Source organism: Pseudonaja textilis, chromosome 1 (assembly GCF_049901715.1).
Source record: "Pseudonaja textilis isolate UNSWEBS1 chromosome 1, rPseTex1.2, whole genome shotgun sequence".
Classification (NCBI taxonomy): domain Eukaryota; kingdom Metazoa; phylum Chordata; class Lepidosauria; order Squamata; family Elapidae; genus Pseudonaja; species Pseudonaja textilis.
In genome coordinates, this window is record NC_141990.1 from 310,111,742 (window position 1) to 310,133,919 (window position 22,178).

The 22,178-nt window shown below is 38.5% G+C and overlaps 1 protein-coding gene across 21 annotated transcripts in view; it reads left to right on the forward strand.

Annotated features, from left to right (window-relative positions):
- Positions 1 to 22,178, forward strand: part of NIN (ninein) — a 109,608-nt gene that overhangs the window by 23,140 nt on the left and 64,290 nt on the right. For 18 of the 21 annotated variants that reach the window (XM_087922463.1, XM_087922466.1, XM_087922468.1 and 15 more), the window contains exons 3-4: positions 9,300 to 9,381; positions 20,832 to 21,001. In XM_087922463.1, the coding sequence (XP_087778589.1) occupies positions 9,300 to 9,381; positions 20,832 to 21,001 (252 nt within the window). The remainder of the gene's footprint in view (positions 1 to 9,299; positions 9,382 to 20,831; positions 21,002 to 22,178) is intronic. The other 3 variants (XM_087922472.1, XM_087922473.1, XM_087922474.1) reach the window with 1 other exon arrangement.

A 22,178-nucleotide genomic window follows, 5' to 3' on the forward strand; every position in this document is an offset into this window, starting at 1 on the left:
TTGGAGTCTTAGTGGACAACCAGCTAAATATGAGCCAGCAGTGTGCAGCAGCAGCCAGAAAAGCTAATGCAGTCCTAAGTTGTATTAACAGATGGATACAATCAAGATCAGGGGAAGTACTAATACCATTTTATAAAGCATTAGTAGTAAGACCACACCTAGAATACTGCATCCAGTTTTGTTCACCACATTATAAAAAAGATGTTGAGACTTTAAAAAAAGTACAGAGAAGAGCAACCAGGATGATTAGGGGACTGGAGGCTAAAACATACAACGAACAGTTGCAGGAACTGGGCTTGGCTAGTCTAGTAAAGAGAAGGGCCAGGGGAGGCATGATAGCAGTCTTCCAATATTTGAGGGGCTGCCACAGGGAGGAAGGGATCAAGCTATTTTCTAGAGCACCTGAAGGCCAGACAAGGAATAATGGATGGAAATGGAAGAAGGAGAGATTTAACCTGGAAATAAGGAGAAACTTTCTGACAGTGAGAACAATCAACCAATGGAACAGCTTGCCCTCAGAAGTTGTGGGAGCTTCATCACTTGAGACTTTCAAGAAGAGATTGGACTGCCATTTGTCAGAAATGGTGTACGGTCTCCTGCTTGGACTAGATGACCTACAAGGTCCCTTCCAACTCTGATTATCTGTTATCACTAGCTAGTGTTGTGGAAACAAACTGAACTCTCGGTATATAGGACATCCTGCTAATACTATCACCTTTATAATTTTCTTCGTCTTTACCATCCTGAATGGCCTCTAATGAAAAAGATGAATAGGTACATGATAGGTACATAATAAAATCCATCTCTTTTGACTTCTGGGGCCATGAGGCTCATCGAGGTAACATAGAGGGGAATGAAGAATTGGTGGATGGGACAATTTTCTGTGTTTTTTGTTTCTGCCTCTTACACTATCGTCTTAAATCAGGTAGCGTAGCAACAGAAATGAGCCCCAGATCTGGCAGAGTTGCAACCAATGATGATTGATTCATCTTGTGTGCCTCTGCACTTGGAGAAACACCCAAGTGAAAACATTTGCTACCCTTTGGTGAATTTTTGGAGAAGCTGATACCCTCCCACATCCTGGTTTCCCTCTAAAGCCCCTCACATTGCAGAACTAAAGTCAAAGCTTTGGGCTCCCTCCACCCAAGAGATGATGTGGGTGAGATGCCTGGGTTTCCAGGCCTGTATTTTTTCGTACTTGTGCTTTAAATGAGGCTTGTGATATCATCTGATAACTCCTTCCAGCAACATAGTTATTTTAAGTGATTGCATTGATTCAGCTTTAGAGCAAAAATTTTCTGGGAATCTAAGCCTCCCAGTCTTGAATTGATTTTGGGTTATTTTTAGATTTCCTTCGACCATTCTTTTCCACACTGCCATTCAATTCAAGACTTTGCATGGTTGCTGCTCCTCCTGAATTCTAATTCGTGTCAGTTATCTGATTTAGCCTCTCCTAATCATTCTTCCTTTGACCAGGTTTCCCCAAGTAAAAAAATCTCATGCCCTACAGAAGCAGAACTGCCCTCCTGGAGGTCAGAATGCATCCATTGCATCTAGTGGAGCCTTTATGCTCTAGAATGAGGTTTCTAGACTGGGTTCAGGGGGACCTTAAAACCTGGACGGAACCTACGAGGGGCCTGGCAGAGAGGACTCTCAAATCTTAAATGCACAGACAGCCATCCCTTCTATTTTCACCACAATGCTGCTTTTGCCTTTACACTGTCTCTACAGCACCAGGCCCACATGTAGGGATTTGCCGCCTTTCTTTTCTATCACTCAACTCTTCCCACAAAATGACTTCCTAGTTGTCCCCAAACTCCAACAAACACTTTCTTCAGCAGCCCAGGTTTTCTAAAGGGTGGTAGAGGAAGGTGAAAGAAGAGGTGGGAGCATCTAATTTAGCAGCACAAAAATAATTATGGTGAGTTCCTCACTCCCATGTTAATATTGAATTTACAAGAAAGAGTTTGTTACTTTATTATCAGTTTTCTATCACTAGAACTTTGCCTCTTGATCTGGATTTCAGAGGGTTCTTTTTTTAACAAACAGGTCCCATAACCTGAAAAAGCTTGAAAATCCCTGTTCTAAAACAGTGTTTCTCAACCTTGATGACTTTAAGATTCATGGACTTCAACTCCCAGATGTTGGCAGTATGGGAATTCTGGGAGCTGAAGTCCACACATCTTAAAATCACCAAGGTTGAGAAACACCATTCTAGAACTATTGGAATATGTTAAAGGAGGACATTCAATATCACCTTGTCTGTCTGAATGCAGCAATTCAGACAGGTCTACTCAAACAGCTGTTGGGTTCAACAACAAGGTAAATGCTGCAGTAGCTTTGTGTAATTTAGTTCCAGAAGCTACTTTAGTTACTTTCTGTAATTTAGTTCCTCCAAATATGGTGGGTCTAATACTCTGGAATTTTGTTATGCCTGGTGGGAGTCCTGGACATTTTACTCCCAACATACCTGTGGAATTGAGAGATTTTATTTATTTATTCGATTTTGATGCTGCCAGGTCCAGAAGGATAGCTCAGTTAGGTCTCATGAAAACACTACTTGTAACTTTTTTTTTTCTTTACCTTTTTCTACTTTATAAGCTCAACATCACCTTGTGTAAATTTTGATTCATACATTTTTTAAAATGAGCCTCTCAAAGTGGAAGCTGGGCTTTTTTTAAAACTACAGAAACCCCAGAGGGACTGACATCACAAACACTTTGAAAGGAACATTAAAAATGTAATATTTTATGTTTCTTCGGTCTGTCTTTGCTTTCCACGCTACAGTGCTTAAAATTTTAACCTGCTGTGGTCTGGAACAGGCTGCTCAGTGATCATGTCTGATGTGGCATCTTTTGGCTAAATTGGACTAGCAAAATTTTAGTCTTAAGAGAACCGGAAGACACCAAATTGGGGAAAAAACTGATGCATGGTTATTTGTGTCACTTGAACTCTATATTGGGATAGAATGTAGCCACTTTAGAGCTTTTGTTTAGAAGCTTTGTTCACCAGTACAGGTAGTCCTTGACTTATAACAGTTCGTTTAGCGACCATTCAAAGTTACGATGACACATAGTTTTTAATAGAGCATCTCGCTGTTCCTGTGTATAATTTTTTTTCCTCCCATGTCTTTATTTTATTTATTTATTTGATTTGTCAATCGCTTACAAGATAATAGGTATAAGTATATACATAGTTATGAATACACGAAATGCGTACAGATAAGAAAAATAAAAGAAACAATAGGACAGGGACGGTAGGCATTGTGATCCATCCATGTGGGCCAGGCTACATTCCAGGAACCCAAGGATATTTCAGCAAAGAATTGATACAAAAATCCAGTGTTAAAAATAACAGTGAATCCAATTGCTAGAGTCTTGATTAGGAGCAACAAAGCCTATGCTGGGCAACTTTGATCCATTTTTCACTCAGCTCGCCCTGTCAAATTGTGATATTGTTCCCCTCTCCACACCCCACCCCTTCTGAAGTTGGTTTAAATTCACTCTTAATCTTCCCTTTGAGCTTCAGTCACGGTAAAATTGCTTCATGTGATCCAAACCCTGGCCATCTGTTCTGCTTGCAGCTGCAGTTTCAGGGAAGGAATTTCAACCCCAACAGAGAAACGTTCACTTCTGCTCCATCAAACGAAATACCCTTCCGTCTTCTCACCCACTTTCCTTTTCCTTTTTTAACATTACCTTAAAATTTTAGTCGAATTGCATAATAAATAGTGGAGTCCTTGATGTTCTCTGGGTTTGGTTGTTTGCTTATAGACATTTCATTACCCAACTAGGTAACTTCATCAGTGCGATGAAGGTGAGGTTTGCTCCAGTAGTGGGATTCAAATTTTTTTACTACTGGTTCTGTGGGCATGGCTTTGTGGGCGTGGCAGGGGAAGGATACTGTAAAATGTCCAGTCAGAGGTAGTATTTGCCGGTTTTCCGAACTATTCCCACTACCGGTTCTCCAGAACTGATCAGAACCTGCTGAATACCACCTCTGGTTTGCTCCCTGTTTATATACAGAAATATGTCCTGCCAATGTGGTAGGAGTGTTGTTTTCTTCTTCGTGGTTCCTTGATTAGAGTATTGCTTTAGGGTAATGAAATGTCTGCAAGAAAACAAGCAAGCTTAGAGAGCACCAAGGACCACTCATTTTAACCCCGAGCTACAAATATTCTTCTTTATTGGTAGCATTGCTTTCTTCTTGATTGTTTGTCTAGCCTTACTCCTTATCTAGGTATGAGTTGCTGAATGTGCCTGGTCTTTTTTTCCTTCTTAGCTTTTTTATTGTCTCTTTTTAATGATGTGTAAATGTGGTTTATTTCAGTGTGTCTGTTGATGTCTGGTTTGTCTGAATGTCAAGCCTCCAGGAATTCCTGAGTTTAGGTTGGCCTAGGATGCTCACAGTTTCCCAGTTGAAAATATGGTGGAGTCTGCCCACATGTTGTAAGATTAAGAAGTTGTCATCCGGTCTTCTGACTGCAAGTTGGTGTTCATGGATATGCTGTGCTAGTCTTCTGCTTGTCTGTCCTACATAGTGACTGTTACAGTGTATGTTACGGATGATTCCTTTTTTTGCTTCTGGGCTTACTGTACTGGGTCTTTGGTTTATTTAAGGGGTTTGGGATGACTTTAGTTGTTATGTATACTACAGTTATTCTGTACGATTGTTATAGTCGGTTGTTTCTGAGATGCTTTTGATATATGACAGAGACAACCACCTTTTTTTTTAAAGATTTTTATTTTAACAACAAACAAAACAACATAAGACATACAACATAAAACATAAAAACATCATCCTTCTTCATAAATTTACAAACAGTGTATCAGTTGGTTTACCACTTTTTTGTGTGCATCCATTTCCTAAACGCTAATATAATTATATTACATAATAACTCATATTATCAATCAATAATTGTATAACCCAATATCATCACTAAGAAATCATTTATCTATAATTTTATTAACTCATACTTTAACGAGATAACTATGATTTACTTAATTTGTTTTGCTATGAATCGTAAGATCATACCAAATCTATCTTAATAAAGTCTAAATGTTCTATTATTATGTTTTATTATCTAACCATTGATAAAAAAGATCCCAAACTTCATAAAATTGTTTATCTTCTTGTTCTCTAATTTCAAATGTCAATTTACTCATTTCAGCACAATCCAATATTTTCTTAATAATTTCTTCCTCTGATGGAATTTTCTCACTCTTCCAGTTTTTAGCAAATACAATCCTAGCCGCTGTTAATACATTTACAATCAAATACTTCAAATTTTTATTATATGTATCAGGTAAGATTCCCAATAAAAAAATCTCTGGTTTCAAGTCTATATGTGCCTTTATCATTTTTTCCAACCATATGCGAATTTTAGTCCAATATTTTCTAGCATCCTCACAAGTCCACCACATATGGTAGTATGAGCCAGGTATCTGATGACATTTCCAGCACTTTTCAGATTTGTTCTTAAACATTCTTGCAATTCTTGTCGGGGGGAAATGCCACCTGTAAAACATCTTATACAAGTTTTCTTTATAAGCTGTTGACATTGTCATTTTATAATTTTGAGACCACAATTTTTCCCATTTCTCCAAATCAATCCCATATCCAAAATTCTTCCCCCAAACAATCATCGTTTCTTTAACTTGTTCCTCCTCTAATATAATTTCCAACAAATAACTGTATAATTTTTTAATCACTTTTTCATCAGTACCTGTCAAGATCCTGTCTAAATCAGTCAATTTATCATAAAATCCCTCCATTTTAGAATCTATAAGATATCTTGAATGTATTTGCCCATATGAAAACCAATTCATCTTTATGTCTTGTTCTTCAAGTTTTTGCATTGTTTTAAGTTCACTCTTTTCATCTAATATTTCCCCATATCTAACTGTTTGTTCCTTCTCATATATTATAGGATAAGAAAAGGCTTCAATAGTTGATAACCAGACTGGGATTTTCAAATAACATTTTCTCTTAATTTTCTCCCAATTCAACCATAAAGACTCCCTTATATAGTGCCTTCTAAAATAGCCCTGCGATTTAGTTCCCTTATACCACAGGAAAGCATGCCATCCCAGTAATAAATCATGTCTTTCTAATGTCAACAATCTGGTCTTTTTTAATGTTATCCATTCTTTAACCCACATTAAATTTGAAGCTTGGTAGTACAACTCCCAGTTTGGAAGGCCAAATCCTCCTCTAATTCTAGCATCTTGTAGAAGTTTTAATTTTATTCTGGCTTTCTTACCTTGCTTGCCATATAAACTTCAACACAATTTTATTTAATTCTTCAAAATAATCTTTACCAAGTCTAATTGGTATGGTTTGTAACAAATATAAAATTCTGGGTAAAATATTCATCTTGATTGTTGAAATTCTACCTATCAATGACAATTGTAAGTTTTCCCATTTCTTCAAATCAGATGCTATCTGTTGTTTAAGTTTAATATAGTTATTCTCTTTCAATGTAGTACCTCTTGACGTCAAATGTATCCCCAAATACTTAACCTTATTCGTAACTTGAATTTTCAATAAGTCTGCCAGTTCATCTCTTTGTTTTAGTAACATATTCTTTGTCAAGATCTTTGTTTTATCTTTGTTTATTTTCAGACCCTCCATCTCACCATACATCTCTATCTTTTCCAATAGTTTTAAAGCTGTTTCTAGAGGATCTTCCAGAATAAAAACCAAATCATCCGCAAAGGCTTGCAGTTTAAATTCCTCCTCCTTAATTTTCATTCCTTTTATATTTGGATCCTCTCTAATATTTCGATTCACTTCCAAAGTCAATACAAATAACAAAGGTGATAATGGGCATCCTTCTCTTGTGCCTTTTCTTATATTAATAGAGTCTGTAAATTCTCCCTCTATCATTACTTTTGCCGTTTGCTTATCATATATGGCTTCTATTGCTTGAATAAATTTTCTGAGACAACCACCTTTTGTGGTGGTTGTGCTATAGAGAATTAACTGGTCAGGCAACCAACCCTAGTATTCTCTTATATTGAAATGATAGTGTTTTGGAAAAGTGGTAGGAAAAATGCTGAGCCATTTCTAAGATTTTAGCTGACTGTATTTCAACTATCTCCTTTTAAGGCATAAATGTTTTGTTGATAAAGGAAAATAATATACTTCAATTTGTTCTTTCTCTATGATTGACTGTACTGAACTTTATCATCATTGTTAAGTCTCCTGTTTGTTTATGGAGACCTCATATGCTATTTTAATTGATTCCTGGCTATTGCAATTAATGAAATAATCTCTCTTTATTGATTAGATATTGCAGAAAATGAAAATGTTCAGTAAAAGAATTCTTGCTTTTCATCATGGCATCCCAGGGTTTATTTTCTGCCACTTTCTTTTTTGAAAATTAAATTGAGATGAGAATGACCCTAGAAATCTGCTTTTAGTCAGATTAAGTACAGAATGAAGTCATGGACTAAAGATTACTGGATGAATCTGCACATACGCCTAAATAAAACAAGCCATAGTATGCCTTAGCATATTGGTGAATTTAGGCAAATGTGATTTACTCAATAAATTGTGATGAAACAATGGCTTCATTGCCAAGCCTTAATTTGTTTTAACTGCAGTCCAATAAGTTATTACAGATCTTTTCACCTAAAATAGTAAGCTATAAACTATGATTTATAAACCACAATATTGGGTTCATACCACATACTAAACCAAAACCAGGCTACACTTTGGCTTATCATGATATGTGTACCCAACTTTTTATGTTAGTGGAGTTAGTGGACTTTTAAAAAAAATTCTTCCTGTGGTGAGCCCTGACTTTGAAGCTGAGATGTTGTGTAAAATTTCCAGAAATAATATTAATGCGATCATAACATTGGCCTACTTGACCAAGCATGTAACAGTTAGGGAGATTAACATGTTCAAAATTTCGTGAACAATGAAAGCATCTGGGCTCAAAATTATGAACTTCCCCTTGAAATATTTAACATCCTAACTATGACCCTTGGTTTAATTGTTCATTGGAATTCTGAAAAGTTCTTAGTGCTTTGAGTATTTAGATTTTGGCAGTTTAGTAGCACCTACATTTGAGAGTAAGTAAACAGCATCTTAAACCCAAAGTACCTGATTACTTCTGTTAAATGTTGGCGAGTGTGCTGTTGTGTTACACTTCTTAGTTAGTGAAAGAGTGCTGTGGATGAGTAAATGACTAGATCTTGCAAGTTCCCTCCCCCATGATTAATTGTAATGCACAGTGTGCTGTGCACAGAGCCCTGCATAATCTAGCTCCGTCCTCTTATAGTCAAGCTCATTTATTTTAAATGTCAAGGTATTTTTTTTTAATCAGGAAAATCTTCCTCTCTGCAAACTGCTTTCTTTTAAGTACACCAGCATTTTGAAATATTGGTAGGATGAATGGCAGCTCTTAATGTATAAATGAGGCCACTGCTATGAGATTTAATTGAGCTGATTCCCAAGACGCTTTTAATTACTTCTTGTGATATGTTCAGTTTCTGAAGTATTTATTGAGGTGGCACTCTTTGCGTGCATGTAGGCACATGCACAAATGGCAGTTGTAGAATGGCTCCATACAAATTTAGCTTACGCTAAGCTAAAAAGGGGGCTTGGTGTTTTGTCAGCCATTGTTTTAGTAAGTTGTGTGAAACAGGTTGTTGCTTTAAGCCACAATATGATTGTACAGGATGCGGGGAAAGAGGAAGCAGAGAATGCTGCATGAGCTCAGCTATTGTGTTTTGTTAATTCAGGTTTGGTGATAAAATATTGCATGGAGGGCTAATGTAGTGGTTGAAATATTATGTCCAGAAGCAGAGAAGGGATCATTCAGTTTAGAGAGAAAGTCAATTGAATTGGCAAGCAATGTTTGCACAAAAACCCTTAATCAGGTTACTACCGGTATGTAGGGTGAAGCCCTACACCTTGCCAGCTTAAGCCCGAGGAAGTATACTTCAAATCAGAATAAACCACAGGGCCCTTCCATAGTCAGCTGTTGTGTGAATACCAGGACAGTAAAAAGTGAAGAGGTTGCTCAGCCTTGACTGCACAATACTGTACAAAAAAGAAAAAGCTGGAGTTGTAGAGTTGCTGGAAAAGCCAGTGGCAGAATGGATTGGAAGGGCGGAGGGGGCGCAAAATCCTTGGGAAGTTCCCAATGTTTCTGAGACTCGGAGAAGAGACTTCCAGAATTGTTTGCATGATGAAATAAGCCAAATTTGGCACCAAGTAGGGGTAAGGCACCTTGTACTACAATATACCAGATGTACTAATAGTTCCTTCTTCTTCTTTTTTTAAAGGTCCACTTTGATCAGTTTAAAGATGCACTAATCCTCATCTTGTCTAGCACATTAACCAATGAAGAGTCCTTTCAGCAACCAGGTAAGACCTATTTGGGAAATGTTGAGATTCTGGCAACCATTAGGAAAGGAGAAGTACATAGTGCAACCATAATCCATTTAGAAAAGTTTCCGTGTATATAATGAAGTGTGAAGCAGTATTTGGGCCAAGTGGCTTTGATTTCCTGTATTAAGTTCTCCTCTAAGTAGGAACTGGTGGCTTTATTATATAAATATTCTGCTTAGTTTATATGCAATTTAGAAGAAGCAGCTGCAAGCAGAAGGAGGGACATGTCAACTTATCGAAAGGTTAACAGGTTTTGATTGGGTTGGCAAATGGGAATTAGAAATATTAGTATCAAACAAATTCAGGTAGTCACAGCATACTATGATCTAATTTTTAAAACTATTTGGGAGGAAGTTGCACATAATATGGTACTCATGGGCCAATCCCTAATCCAGTGTTTCTCAAATTTGACCACTTGAAGGTGTATGGACTTCAAGTTGAAGGTATGAAGCTTCAACTTGCAGCAAGAGCAATAACACTGCTTCATAGTGCTTTATAGTCCTCTCTAACCAGTTTACAGTATCTTTCTATTTCTCCCCAACAATCTGGGTCTTCATTTTACTTAATCCCAGCAGGATGGAGGGCTAAGTCAACCTTGATCTGTTCAAGATCAAACTGCTGGCAGTCAGCAGAGTTGGCCTGCAACACTACATACTAACCAGCGTGCCACCATAGAGCAGTAGTAGCTGAAGTCCGCATATCTTCAATAATAGATTTTCCAAAGACCTGTAAAGTATTTGTTTCCCCAGATTCTGTTTCCAAGACCTAGATCACAAGATGTATTGAACTTTAACATTGACTTTGATGTAGTGTATTAGGTAAAAATACTGTGAACATTTGAGGGTTGGTAAATAAACTATAGGTACAGTAAACAAACCAGGGCTTAATGGAAGGTATGAAAGCAGTTTTTATGTGACCACAGTTGTTTTCTTTCAGGGTGTAACATATGACCCTTTTCCTTTGCATTCTGGTATTCACCTTTATGATCTCAGAGACAGGCAATGTGAGACTTCTTGGCTGATGTTCCAGGCTTGTCAGAATGAAACTATTTTTGACCATCTGTCAGAGTTTTTAAAGTGTACTTATTCAGTTTATATGACTGCCCATCTCAGACATGTGACTCAGGGTGGTAAGCAATCATAAAATCAATTAAAAAGTAAACTGCAATCACAACACTAAAAATTAAATACATACAGCTGCCAAGAAAAGCATTATAGTCTATAGTTGTTAAGGAAATGCCTCTTTTGCACAGAATGACTGAAGTTTGGAAGTGAAAATGCCTAGTACTAATGAGTCCATAAACCAAGACCGTCCAGAGAGTATTTCTCAGTCCAGCAACTTTAAGATGAGTGGACTTCAATTCCCAGAATTCCTAAGCCCCAATTTAGGTGACTAAATTCTTGGAATTTATGTCCACTCATCCTAAAGTTGAGATTGAGAAAGACTGGCTTAGAATAAGTAAGGAGACAGAGAATTGATAGTAAATTAAATGGAGGTTAGCCTCTTGGGCATGAACTATAGAATTAAAGGAACCGTTTTCTTTGCTGAGAAAAGGGTTTCTGAGTGTGTAAAATGAAAGCTATCTTAATGTAATGCAGTTAAACTTTTTTACACTTTAAACTATGCTCCAAAATTAAAACATTATTTCAAAGCTAAGGAAATATTTTGGATGTCTAGTAACTGAAGGGGCAGCCAAGCTGACTTTGTTTTAAAGAAATGAGTTAAAATATAATACAATGATAAGAGTTGCAGCATAGTTAGTAATTGCTTACAAAAATAGCTACTCAGGTTGATTAAACCTGACAGTAGTTAGCAAAGGAAAGAATGTACATTTCTTCTGCCCAGTCCTCAGGGATAAAACTATATGTTTGTGCTTGCCTTGAAAATATTTTTAAATTGACTGGATTCATCTTGCTGAGTAGATACTTTACCAGAGGGCAAATAAAGATGATTCATCAGGGGCATCAAAAACCCTAAGGTTTCTTTCCTTTATATTTTCTGACCGCCACTTAGAGATTCTCAGTTTGGGTTTTTTAAGTTGAAATTTCTGAAGTGTTGATAATATGTGTGGTTAATAAAAGAAGTAAGAGTTCTTAATTCTAACTCATTTAGACAATCAATTGGTCAGTCATGTTCATATCCTTGCATTTGGACAGCCAGCCTAAAATGAGCGAGAGGGGGAGAGTAGAAGATAATTGTCCCATGGCTGTGGACTATAGACCAGGGGTGTCAAACTCGGAATGACACATTGTCGTCATGTGACATATTACAACTTTTTCTCCCTTTGCTAAACCAGGGGTGGGAGTGGCCAGCGGGTGACGCATCTAGCCCATGGACCATGAGTTTGACACCCCTGCTATAGAATATACCCTCTGTCTCTCACTCTCAATCTAAGACTTTTATAAGAATCATTTTCTCAAAGGAGCCATCATCTTTGATAGCATAATGTTCAAATTCTGCTCATGGAAGTCTTGATTTTTCATTATTTCTAACATTGCTTGTCCATGTCTTGACCAGCAAATCTACAAGAAGCCAATGTAGAATGACTTCCAGCTTACATGGAAGCATTGGTGTGTATTCAGATGTTAAATATTGTAGGCAACCATTCTATAAACAGGCAGGCAGACTTGTCTCTGGAGATTCTCAATCATCCACCTTATGGTTGTCCCAGAGGTGCTTTTTCAAAAGGCAACTTCACTTTGTTTTTTCTTGAAGACATTTCACTTCTCATCCAAGAAGCATTCTCAGTTCTGATTCCATTCCCCAGCATTCACTCAGAACTGAGGATGCTTCTTGGATGAGAAGTGAAACTTCTTCTAGAAAAAACAAAATCCAGTTGTATCTCTGGGTTTTCAAGGAAAAGGACCAAGAAAGTCCAGCTGCCTTTTGAAAAAGCACCTTTGGGATGAAAATAGTTTTTGTCAGTATAAGATAATATACATAGCTTAAAGTTGAATTATGGAGTCCTGGGTGCTCTCAGAATTTGGTTGTTTGTTTACAGACTTTTTGTTACAACACAAAGCCAGCTAGCCTCTCAATAGGCTACTGACCTTGATGGTCATTGACTTGTTCTGTTTCTTTTATGCATATGGTCTGTCTCAGGTTTGCTCTTGTTTTTATTGTTCTTTGTGTGCTGCGTTTTTTCCTGACCTTTGAAATTTTTTCCATGTATCCATCAGACCTACAATAAAATGACTACATACAAAGCGGTGCTTTTTGTAACTGGCTACATGTGTATTGCTTCTTTCCAACCCAACAAAATCTTGGAACGGAATTGTGAAAAGGGTCTTGAGACCCAGTCCATCAGCAGGGATAATTCTTTGAAACAAAACAGAATTGGAAAAAATTTGGCATAGGGTGAGAAGATGGCCAACTGGAAAAAAGATTGACTTTTTGAAAAGTGTTGAATCTGGCCAGAAGCTGAAGGGAGAAAAAAAGAAGAAAACAAGAAAAAGAATCTCCCAATACATCCCTAGGGCAGAGGGAGATGCCCCCCCTTCCTCCTCCCCATTCACACTACCCAGGGTGGAGCATGGGCAGTCTTTCCTGTATTCACTGTACATGCATAAAGTTATAAATCGAGCAATGTGAGGGAACAGGAAAAACACGTCCATGTGCAAATAGGCCACACTGTTTTGTTACACAGGAAAAAATATAAATACCTCCTATGGCGACTGCTAGTAAAAGAGCTGGAAAGAATTCCCAAGACTTGCTGCCTGTGCTTTCTGTTCTTTGTTTTGAAATGGCAGCTGTAGGGCAGAGGTGGTGCCCCTCCTGTGTAGCAAGAGCTAAACCAACATTATCTGAGCTGTGGTATCCTCCAGAGCAGCGTTTCTCAATCTCAGCAACTTTAAGATGTGTGGACTTCAACTCCCAGAAATCCCTCCAGCATGCTGGCTCCCTACCTCCACCCCAATGTTTGAATAATGGCAGGTACGGCTTCCAGGCTGTACTGAGTGCAGTGTATTTTCAAGGCGCAATGCCATTAGTTGCACTTATGAAATTCTTCTAAAGAAAAGAAATGCTTATCTAAGGAAAAAAATGAATTAACCCATGGGTTTCTGAGCATTTGTGAAAGCAAACCCCATTCCCTACTAGCACTGATGATGTTACCTAGCTTGGTAATGAAAATATCTGTAAGAAACAACCAAACTCAGAGAGTACCAAGGATCCCATAGTTCAACCATGAGCTACCAATATTCTTTTCTAATGGGGGTTGATATATCTATTCGCAAATTCTCTTTTAGAAAACCATCACCAAAATTTATTTATCTACAGGGCTCTCCAGTGTATGTTCTGCTTGAGAAGACAGACTAGATTGATTTTTGATCTGATTCAGTAGGTTGCCTTGGCGTTTGCTTCATGTGTTCCTATGAATGGGCATCGCCCAGCAAGATCTGGAGATCTCTAGTATTAGGTATTTTAATGGCCTTATCGCTGGATGGGTATGGTAATATGTCAGCACATACAACTGCTCTTCTGAAATATAATATCTGCTTGTTCTGAACTATGTATCTATTTAATAAGATAAAATCTTCTTTGAGTCAAGGTCAGCTCCAGGGGATTTCAGGGACAAATCTATGTAATATTGTTAGCAACCATAGAAAATTGTTGTTCCACTGTTATCTTCAGCAATTTTTTTTAGCTTCCCAATTTAGCCGAAAGCTGTGGTTTTTCATCCAGATGCTGACCACATTTAATCCTCCTCAGTTTTTCAATATTACCCCCAAATATGCCTATGCCCTATTTAGTGCCTGTTAACCACTGTTGCCAAATTTGAGGTGCTGATGGATTGGAATTTGATTCTTGTAGAAGGCCCTACATGAAAAGGTAGGTGAGAAACAGAACTGTACTCAGAAATAAAATATGGAAGGAACACAGTTGCTTTGCCTATTTCTAGCCCAGCCCAGCCCAGAGTATAATGGACAGAACCCATGAAATTAGTTCTGCCTAAGAGCAGCAAAGTACAAGGAGTTCTCAACTTAGAACCATTCATTTAGTGACTGTCTGAAGTTATAACGGCACTGAAAAAAGTGACTTATGACCATTTTTCACACTTAACATCCATGGCTTCCCCAGTCAGAAGGTCGTGAAAGGTGATCACTTAATTCTGGGACATACATATATGGAGACATACACATGGAGATCATGTGATCAAACTTCAGGCGCTTGGCAACTGGCATGTGTGTATGACAGTTGCAGGGTCAGACGCTTGGCAACTGGCATGTGTGTATGACGGTTGCAGGGTCCTGGGGTCATGTAATCACCTTTTGTGACCTTCTGACAAGCAAAGGCAGTGGGGAAGCCAGATTCATTTAACAACCGTGTTACTAATTTAACAACTGCAGTGATTCACTTAACAATTGTGGTATGGCCATAAAATGAGGCCAACCTCACTTAGCAACAGTCTTGCTTAGCAGTTGGGTTCAGTTGTGGTCGTAAGTTGACCTTACTTCCATTTGTCCTATTAATTGCTATGAAGGGTAACATTTCAGCAGCCTCTCTAGGAGAACCTGTGTGGGTCTTAGGCAACCTTACCCATTCTGACTCTCTTCCAGGTGTGTTGACAATGCAGCTCCTAGGATTCCCACCCAGTGTAAAGAAAAGCCACGCTGGTCCGCCTGGGACCCACAATGTGGCCGAATGCCAGCTTTGGAAAAGCTGCATTATCCCCGAAAAGCCATTCTGGGAAAAATCTGGCAAGCAAACCAATCAAAGCTATGAATAAATAAAATGCCTTTTAAACGTACGACTGTTTTATCATCTCTGGCCCTGCAGTCTGAGGGTTTTTTTAAAAAAAAAAAAAGATAAAAAGAAAAATATAAGCAATGTGAAGCTCATCATCGCTCGGCGGGATGGGCATAAATATTTCATGGCCAGACCTTTGCTTGCTCAGAAATCAAGAGCTTCTCCCACCCCAACACCCCCACAGCTGCTCGGTCCACCCCCACCCTGCAAGCTGAGTGTGTGGAGAAAGTTAATATGGGAAGATGGGGCTTGTCCTGATGGAAAAGCTTTGGCATCAAACGCTGATACATAACAAAGCATAGCCTCCAGCAATGGCGGATTGGGGGTTTAGTCAATCAGCTCGTTGGAAGCCCACAAATATTCTCCAACTGAGATCTGATTTCATGCACTTGAGCCCACCTTGCCCCACACCACAACTGCCTCTGATCTCAGATAGATTCCAACTGCAATGCTGGCAAGAGCCCAAGGCCTCTGACATCAAGGAGGGGTTTTTTTTCCCCCTGTCCATTGAATGATCTTTCGGGTCCCTTATTTCAGCTTAAGACAGAAAATCTATATTTAACAAAAGCCACAAGGAGGGGAGGGTGGTTGGCTTTCCTGTCTGTGCCAGCCTCCATCTCTGTCTTGGTCAGGAGGAAAATTGGGCCTAGAAAAATAATCCTTTCCTTCCTTTCACTCTTTCGGAATTCTCTCTTACCTTTCCAAAACATCTGGTGCTCTTCTGTGAATGCCCAAGGACCTACTCCAAATAATAATTTTATTGTAGTCGTAATCCTAGCTATGTGTAAGCTTAAAAATGAATAAACACTTCATTATACACAAAGGCCTTGAAAAGAGAAGGTTGAAAAAAAGCAAGCCCGATATTAGAAATATTCCTGTTTTATTAGTCTAGTGAAAAGAAGGACCAGGGGAAACGTGATAGCGGTGTTCCAATATTTGAAGGGCTGCCACAAAGAAGAGGGAGTCAACCTATTCTCCAAAGGACCTGAAAGTGAGACAAGAAACAATAGATGGAAACTAATTGAGAAGAGATGCAACCTAGAACTAAGGAGAAATTTCTTGACAGTGAGAACTGTTAACCAGTGGAACAGCGTGCCTTCAGAAGTTATGGGTGATCCATCACTGGAGGCTTTTAAAAAGAGTCTGAATAGCCAGCCATCTGTCTGAAATGTATAGCGTCTCTCCTTGAGAAGAGAGTTGGACTAGAACAGTGGTGGCTAACCTTTTTGGCATGGAGTGCCGAAACAGGAGTGAGCACGCCGGGAACCAGAAGAGCAGCTCCCCAACACATGCGGGGAGCACTGGAAACTGGAAGCTTAGCTTCCCAGCGCACGCATGTGCACCAGCCACCTGGTCTTCCAGTTTACAAAGACACAAAGACCAGCTGGCTGGCACGCATGTGCACACCAAAACCCAGAAGAGCAACGGCAGCGGCTGGTGTTCCCGGAGAGAGATGGCTCTACATGCCACTTCCACCACATGTGGCATAGGTTTGCCATCATGGGACTAGAAGATTTCCAAAGTCCCTTCCAACTCTGATATTCTGTGGTCTACATTCCTGCTTGCAGATACGCAACTCCAACTATATTATGGGACAAAGCAGACACAGATGGAAAAAGGAATATGGATACAGGAAAGGGAAATTGTGGTTTGAGAAATTACTGTTATATACAATGTATGAATGTATGGGAAAGATTTGCTTGAATTGCTGGACAAAACCCCTTATAAAACGGCTGATTAATGTAACTGTAAATTGCTAACTGGGGCAAAATAACCCCTTACAGGATGCTAACAAAGGAGCGTGACTTAATGCTTCTTGTCCATTATAAAAATTGCGGACAGAAAGGTGAGAGACACACAGGTTTTGGGAGAGATCTTGTATCCTTTCTTCTGCACAAAATAGAAGTTTTTTTTTCAGTCTCCACCCTGGTGTGTTCTTCATTGGGCTTTCATACACTGGACACTAATCCAGGATTATGACTTCTATATGGCCACGCAACTCAAAGCAATGTGACTCTGGGCAGAGTAGAATTTGTTTAAAATGCCAGCTAAGCTGTAATAGGTGGGGTTCACCTATTCCTTCAAACCAATATTGTGGCTTCATGCAAAGACTGAAACCAGTCACAACATAACCCATTGCCCAATATCTATTATTATTTTTATTTATAAAATAATTATTTTTATTTATTAAATTGGTTTGCCACCCAGGTGACTTTGTGCAGTTTGCAAATTGTGCAGAAGATATACCTGTCTATTGATGTGGGTTATGTTGTGGCTGATTTCAAACTTTGCGTGAAGCCACAATATTGGTTTGATTTTGGTTCGGTGGCTTAATTCTGAACGAGATCTTGATGACTTTTCCATCAAGCTTTAAAAAAATCTTGACTTAATTGGATGCATAAATCTAGACGACGTGTCCAAGTGTGATCATTATTAAGGGCATTTTGGCATCATTTACTGTAAATTTTTGTGTACTGTATATTCACTGAATAAAACCTGGAATGCTTTGAAGCAGATCTACTTCTGTAGTGCCCTTACATATCTATTGAATCCCTTCTACCAGCCTAATAAGTTTCTCTCTAAAGCAAAGTGGGGGGAGGAATGGGACAGAGAGAGAATCTGTCATTGCTCACATGCCAGAGATTATAGTGGTTGGGAAGCAGTTTGCCAGCAGCCCAGCTTTAGTGGTAATGATGAGGTTTGCTTTTGTTCTTTTGGGTCTTATTTAATCAGCTTGACTTGTTTCTGATTTTTTCCTATCAGTGTGTTTCATCCTGTGGCTTTTATGCCCCGGTTCCCAGCTGCAGGAAACCTTGTTAAAATTGCCTTCTTCAAACACAAGCGCCTGCTTGCATTCCCCAGAGTTTGTAATATGTATGGATGGGGAAGAAATCCAGGCGAAATGAGAAGGGGGTTAGCAAAGGATTTCTGTTCCTGTGTATTTTATAATTCATTGCATAGCTAAGCTAAAGAATACATTTTCACTAACAAGGTCTTGAGCAGAATCTATATAGAAAGGGTATTCAGGACGACATGAAGAGATTGGACCTGAACCCCTTGTATGTTCCTTCTGCATGTTTAAACATGCTTCTTGCTACTTTGCTTTAAATCCCGACAGCCTTCACGAGGATTCTCTTAAACTCAAATGTCATCTAATTTTGCATCACATCTTAATCAACAGCACAACCACAATACATGGCATTAAAAAAACCTGATATATGTGTACATATGGATGTGTATTCAGTGTACTTTAAAATACATTCTTTTTACTGAAGTAGCTCATACATTCTGATATTTTATTTAACTTCTGGAATTGAGAATGCAGCAATGTTAACACCATAGTCGGTTTTCCCTTTGTGTTGTCATGTTTAATAAAACTTTACTATCTCCCCCTTTTGGGGGGGCGGGGTTGGAGCTGTCAGTGCCATTTAGAATTTATGCAGATCCCAATTAAAAGCTAAAAATAAGACTAAAACATTTAGAGCAGATGGGAGATTAAAGGATTTGAGTAAATAAAAATGTATTTGCTTAATTCCAAAAAACGACAGAGGCTTTCCAGGGTTCCTGGAAGAGATCTTAATGTCTGACGTTGGATGAAATTGTTGGTTAGAATGAGTCCTACCTTTTATTAAAGGAGGGGAACTTGCCTCAGGCAGCAGATTCTGGGAAGTAGTGAAGGTGATGTATTATAGGATGCTACTTTCAAGAAGTGAGAGTAAGTTTGGTTACTGCAAGGCACCAGGTAGGGAAACTTGAGTTCTAGTCCTACCTTGGGCACAAAAGCCAGCTGGATGACTTTAGGGCAGTCAGTCTTCTTCAGCCTGGCTCACCTCACAGTGTTGTTGTTTGGGGGAGGAAGAGGAAGGAGTGTTAGGTGTCTTTTGCCTTGAGTTATCAGTAAGAGGGGGGCGGGGTTTGCCTACACATACATACACACGCTGCCCCATCAGCAGCACTGGAGAAAGATGTGGTTGCCATGTGCACATACTGCCTTTTATCTCACTCAGATTTACATTTATATGTAGATCTAGTCTATTATTATAACAATACGGTGTAGTGTAGCGTAATGTAATGTAACATCATACACCTCTGTCTTCGGCTTTTGTTTGACACTGAGATATATAATCCTTCAGAATCAGCAATAATATGAGAAATACAGAAAAGGGGTAAAGAATAGTAAGCCAGAGAAATTAAATGTATGAAATAGGGGAAAAAAAGAAAAGGAAATAGAACTAAACATTTTTACAGCAATGGTATTCATTATAATTTACCATGCTATTCCTAAGTATTTTTACCAATCATACTTGCTTTCCCCATGTCCCTACACCACTTTGTATGCCTTTTGTTCTTTCAGCTTCTCATTTTTCTTTTTCAGAATCTCATCAACAATTTTCAGTCTTGAATTTTTCAATTGTCCTTCCTCGATCAATTACTTTTCTTTCGTATATCTGTTTGATGATTTGATCTTCATTCATTCAGCCATTGTGTACAACCAAACCACTCCAGTGGATTTCTTTCATACCAGTCACTCGTATATTCAATCAGTATTCACATAGTACTAATTCATTTTGTAGTTCAATTCCGCACAATTCTATGACACTCTGTAGCCTGATTATAATCATTCTTTTCCAAGCAGCTTCCACCTCTTTTTTTGTATCCACTTTCCACTCATTTTGTTGGGAGATTTATCTACTGACTTCTTTCAAACCAGGAAAAATTATCTTTCTGAAATTGCTGTACATTCACCCTTGTTTATTTCACTTCTTTCTCCTTCTTCCATGTCTTTTTTCCCCCAAGATCCCTTTTTTTTGTCATTTTGAATTTCAGAGCAGCTATTCTGTAATATTAGTAGATCCTTTTGCAACATAGAATGAGCTATCTGCACTAAAATAAATACTAAAATAGTATCTTTGTAGAATATATATTTCACAATGTAAACCTGTGTAGTGTGAAATGATTTTCTGGTATCTCTCATTTTGAGAGACTTAAATGCCGAGAATAAATGAGTTTCCCTACACTCACCATCTGACCCTTTTGTAGAGAGAGGAGGCAATATATTTTGGCTGGAAAATGACAGAAGGAGAAATCCAATAAAATAAAGCTGTGAGGAAGGGAGATTCCCTCAGAAAGTGCCCTGCAATGCAGTTGTTGTGAAGAAGTGTTAGTTCATGAGTTAGTTGCAATTATGCATAAAAAAAGAAGGGCCAAAAGAAAACAAATCTTCGCATTAGCATTTCCCCTGCTTATTTGGTAGTATAGGTGATGAAGAACGCATTAGATGTGTCTGGCATTGTGATTTTTCAGAAGTTAAATTTTGAGCGAGATTTACTACGGTAGAATGGATTGCAGCAAAAGCAATATTCTTTTTCAGTACTCTTCCATATGATACGTTCCCTCAAATTTAAAAAAAATAACTGGCACAGTAGAGGGAGAAACCATCCTTCTTCATTTGAAGAGATTTGACATACTTTTACCATGCCAAGGCTCTGCTCCAGCTTGTAATGCTGTAGGAGTGCATTCCATTATAAAGCAATGGTTGAGGAAGTCTGGGAGTTGAAGTCCACACATCTTCAAGGGACCAAGGTTGAGAAACATTGATCTAACCTATTTGCTATTGCAGACAGGCCATAGACCAGTCTATTCTGTTCTTAATATTATGGATTCTATCTCATCTCTAGATTCTTCACCTGAAGCCCAGCCCAAATACATCAAGGATGGAAAGCGCTATGGGAGGCGATCCTTACCAGAGTTTCAGCAATCTGTGGAGGAATTTGCAGAGGTGACCGTGATTGAGCCTTTGAACAAGGATGCCCTCTCCTCCCGCCTCTCCAACAATGACTGTGATGAGGTAAGGATTTAAAAGCAAGCCAAGAAGATGAGGAGAAGGGATGTTGGAGCTGAGATTGAAAATCCTTCGGTGTGCATGTATGGAAAGCATTTTAATGTTTCTTTCAAGAATTATGATATTTTAAGATATGTGGACTTCAGTTCCCAGAATTCACTAGCCAGAATGCATAAGTTCAAAGTTTCTGAAGTTGAAAAACACTGCTGTGGACAATGGTATGAAAGTTTTGCTTCCTCAAGTCCATACCTTCCTACTGCAGCTTATTATAGTTTCTGGCTTTTTAGGCACCATGGAAAAGCACATTGAAATAAACTTTTTAAAAGGAATTAAAAATGAAGCAGAAAATGCAAAATGTAGAGAAACTTAAGTTGAACTAAAACAACATAATTATGCTGCATCTTACATCGACAGGTTACAGTGGCGCAGGTCTGCAAGAGGCACAGTTATACTCTTGAGAAAAGAATATTGTGTTAGGGCTGTGCAAATCTGGGAGGGTTGCTTTGATTCATAGTCTGATTAGACTTGCAGGTGACCTAAGAGATCCTCAAGTACAATTTCCTGCACACTGCAGGATACACTACATTATTGCTGATAAATGGCTATCTAGCTGTTTAAAACCCTATAGTGAAGGAAAGAAACCACTTCCTGCAATAACTGTTCCACTGATTGACTGTTCTTAATGTCAAGACATTTGTCCTTGTATCTAAATTGCATCTACATCCTTGAAATTTCATCCCATTAGTTCTACTCTTGCCCTCTGTAGCTAATAAGAATATTCAAAATAATATAAAATGACTTCCCTTAGATATTTGAAAGCTGGTAGCATATTCTTCTCAATGTTCTCATCTCAAGAAAACATATCTAGATCTTTTAACATATCTACATTCCTCATAGGGCTTAATTTCCAGTTCTTTCATCATTGTGGTAGCTTTCTATTGACTTGGTCAAGTTTATCTGCTTTTTAAGTAAGAGTGTGAAGAACTGAATGCACTGTTCCAAGTAAGGCTTGATTAAGCAGAATTGGGTGGGATAATTACTTCCTATGACTGGATTCTATGCTTCTCTTGATGTTCTTCAACATGTCGTTGAACCTCTTTGCAGTTGCATTACATTGTTGGACATGTTGAGCTTGTGATCTGTTAGTACACCCACATCCTTCTCATGTGTGGTGTTCTTAAGC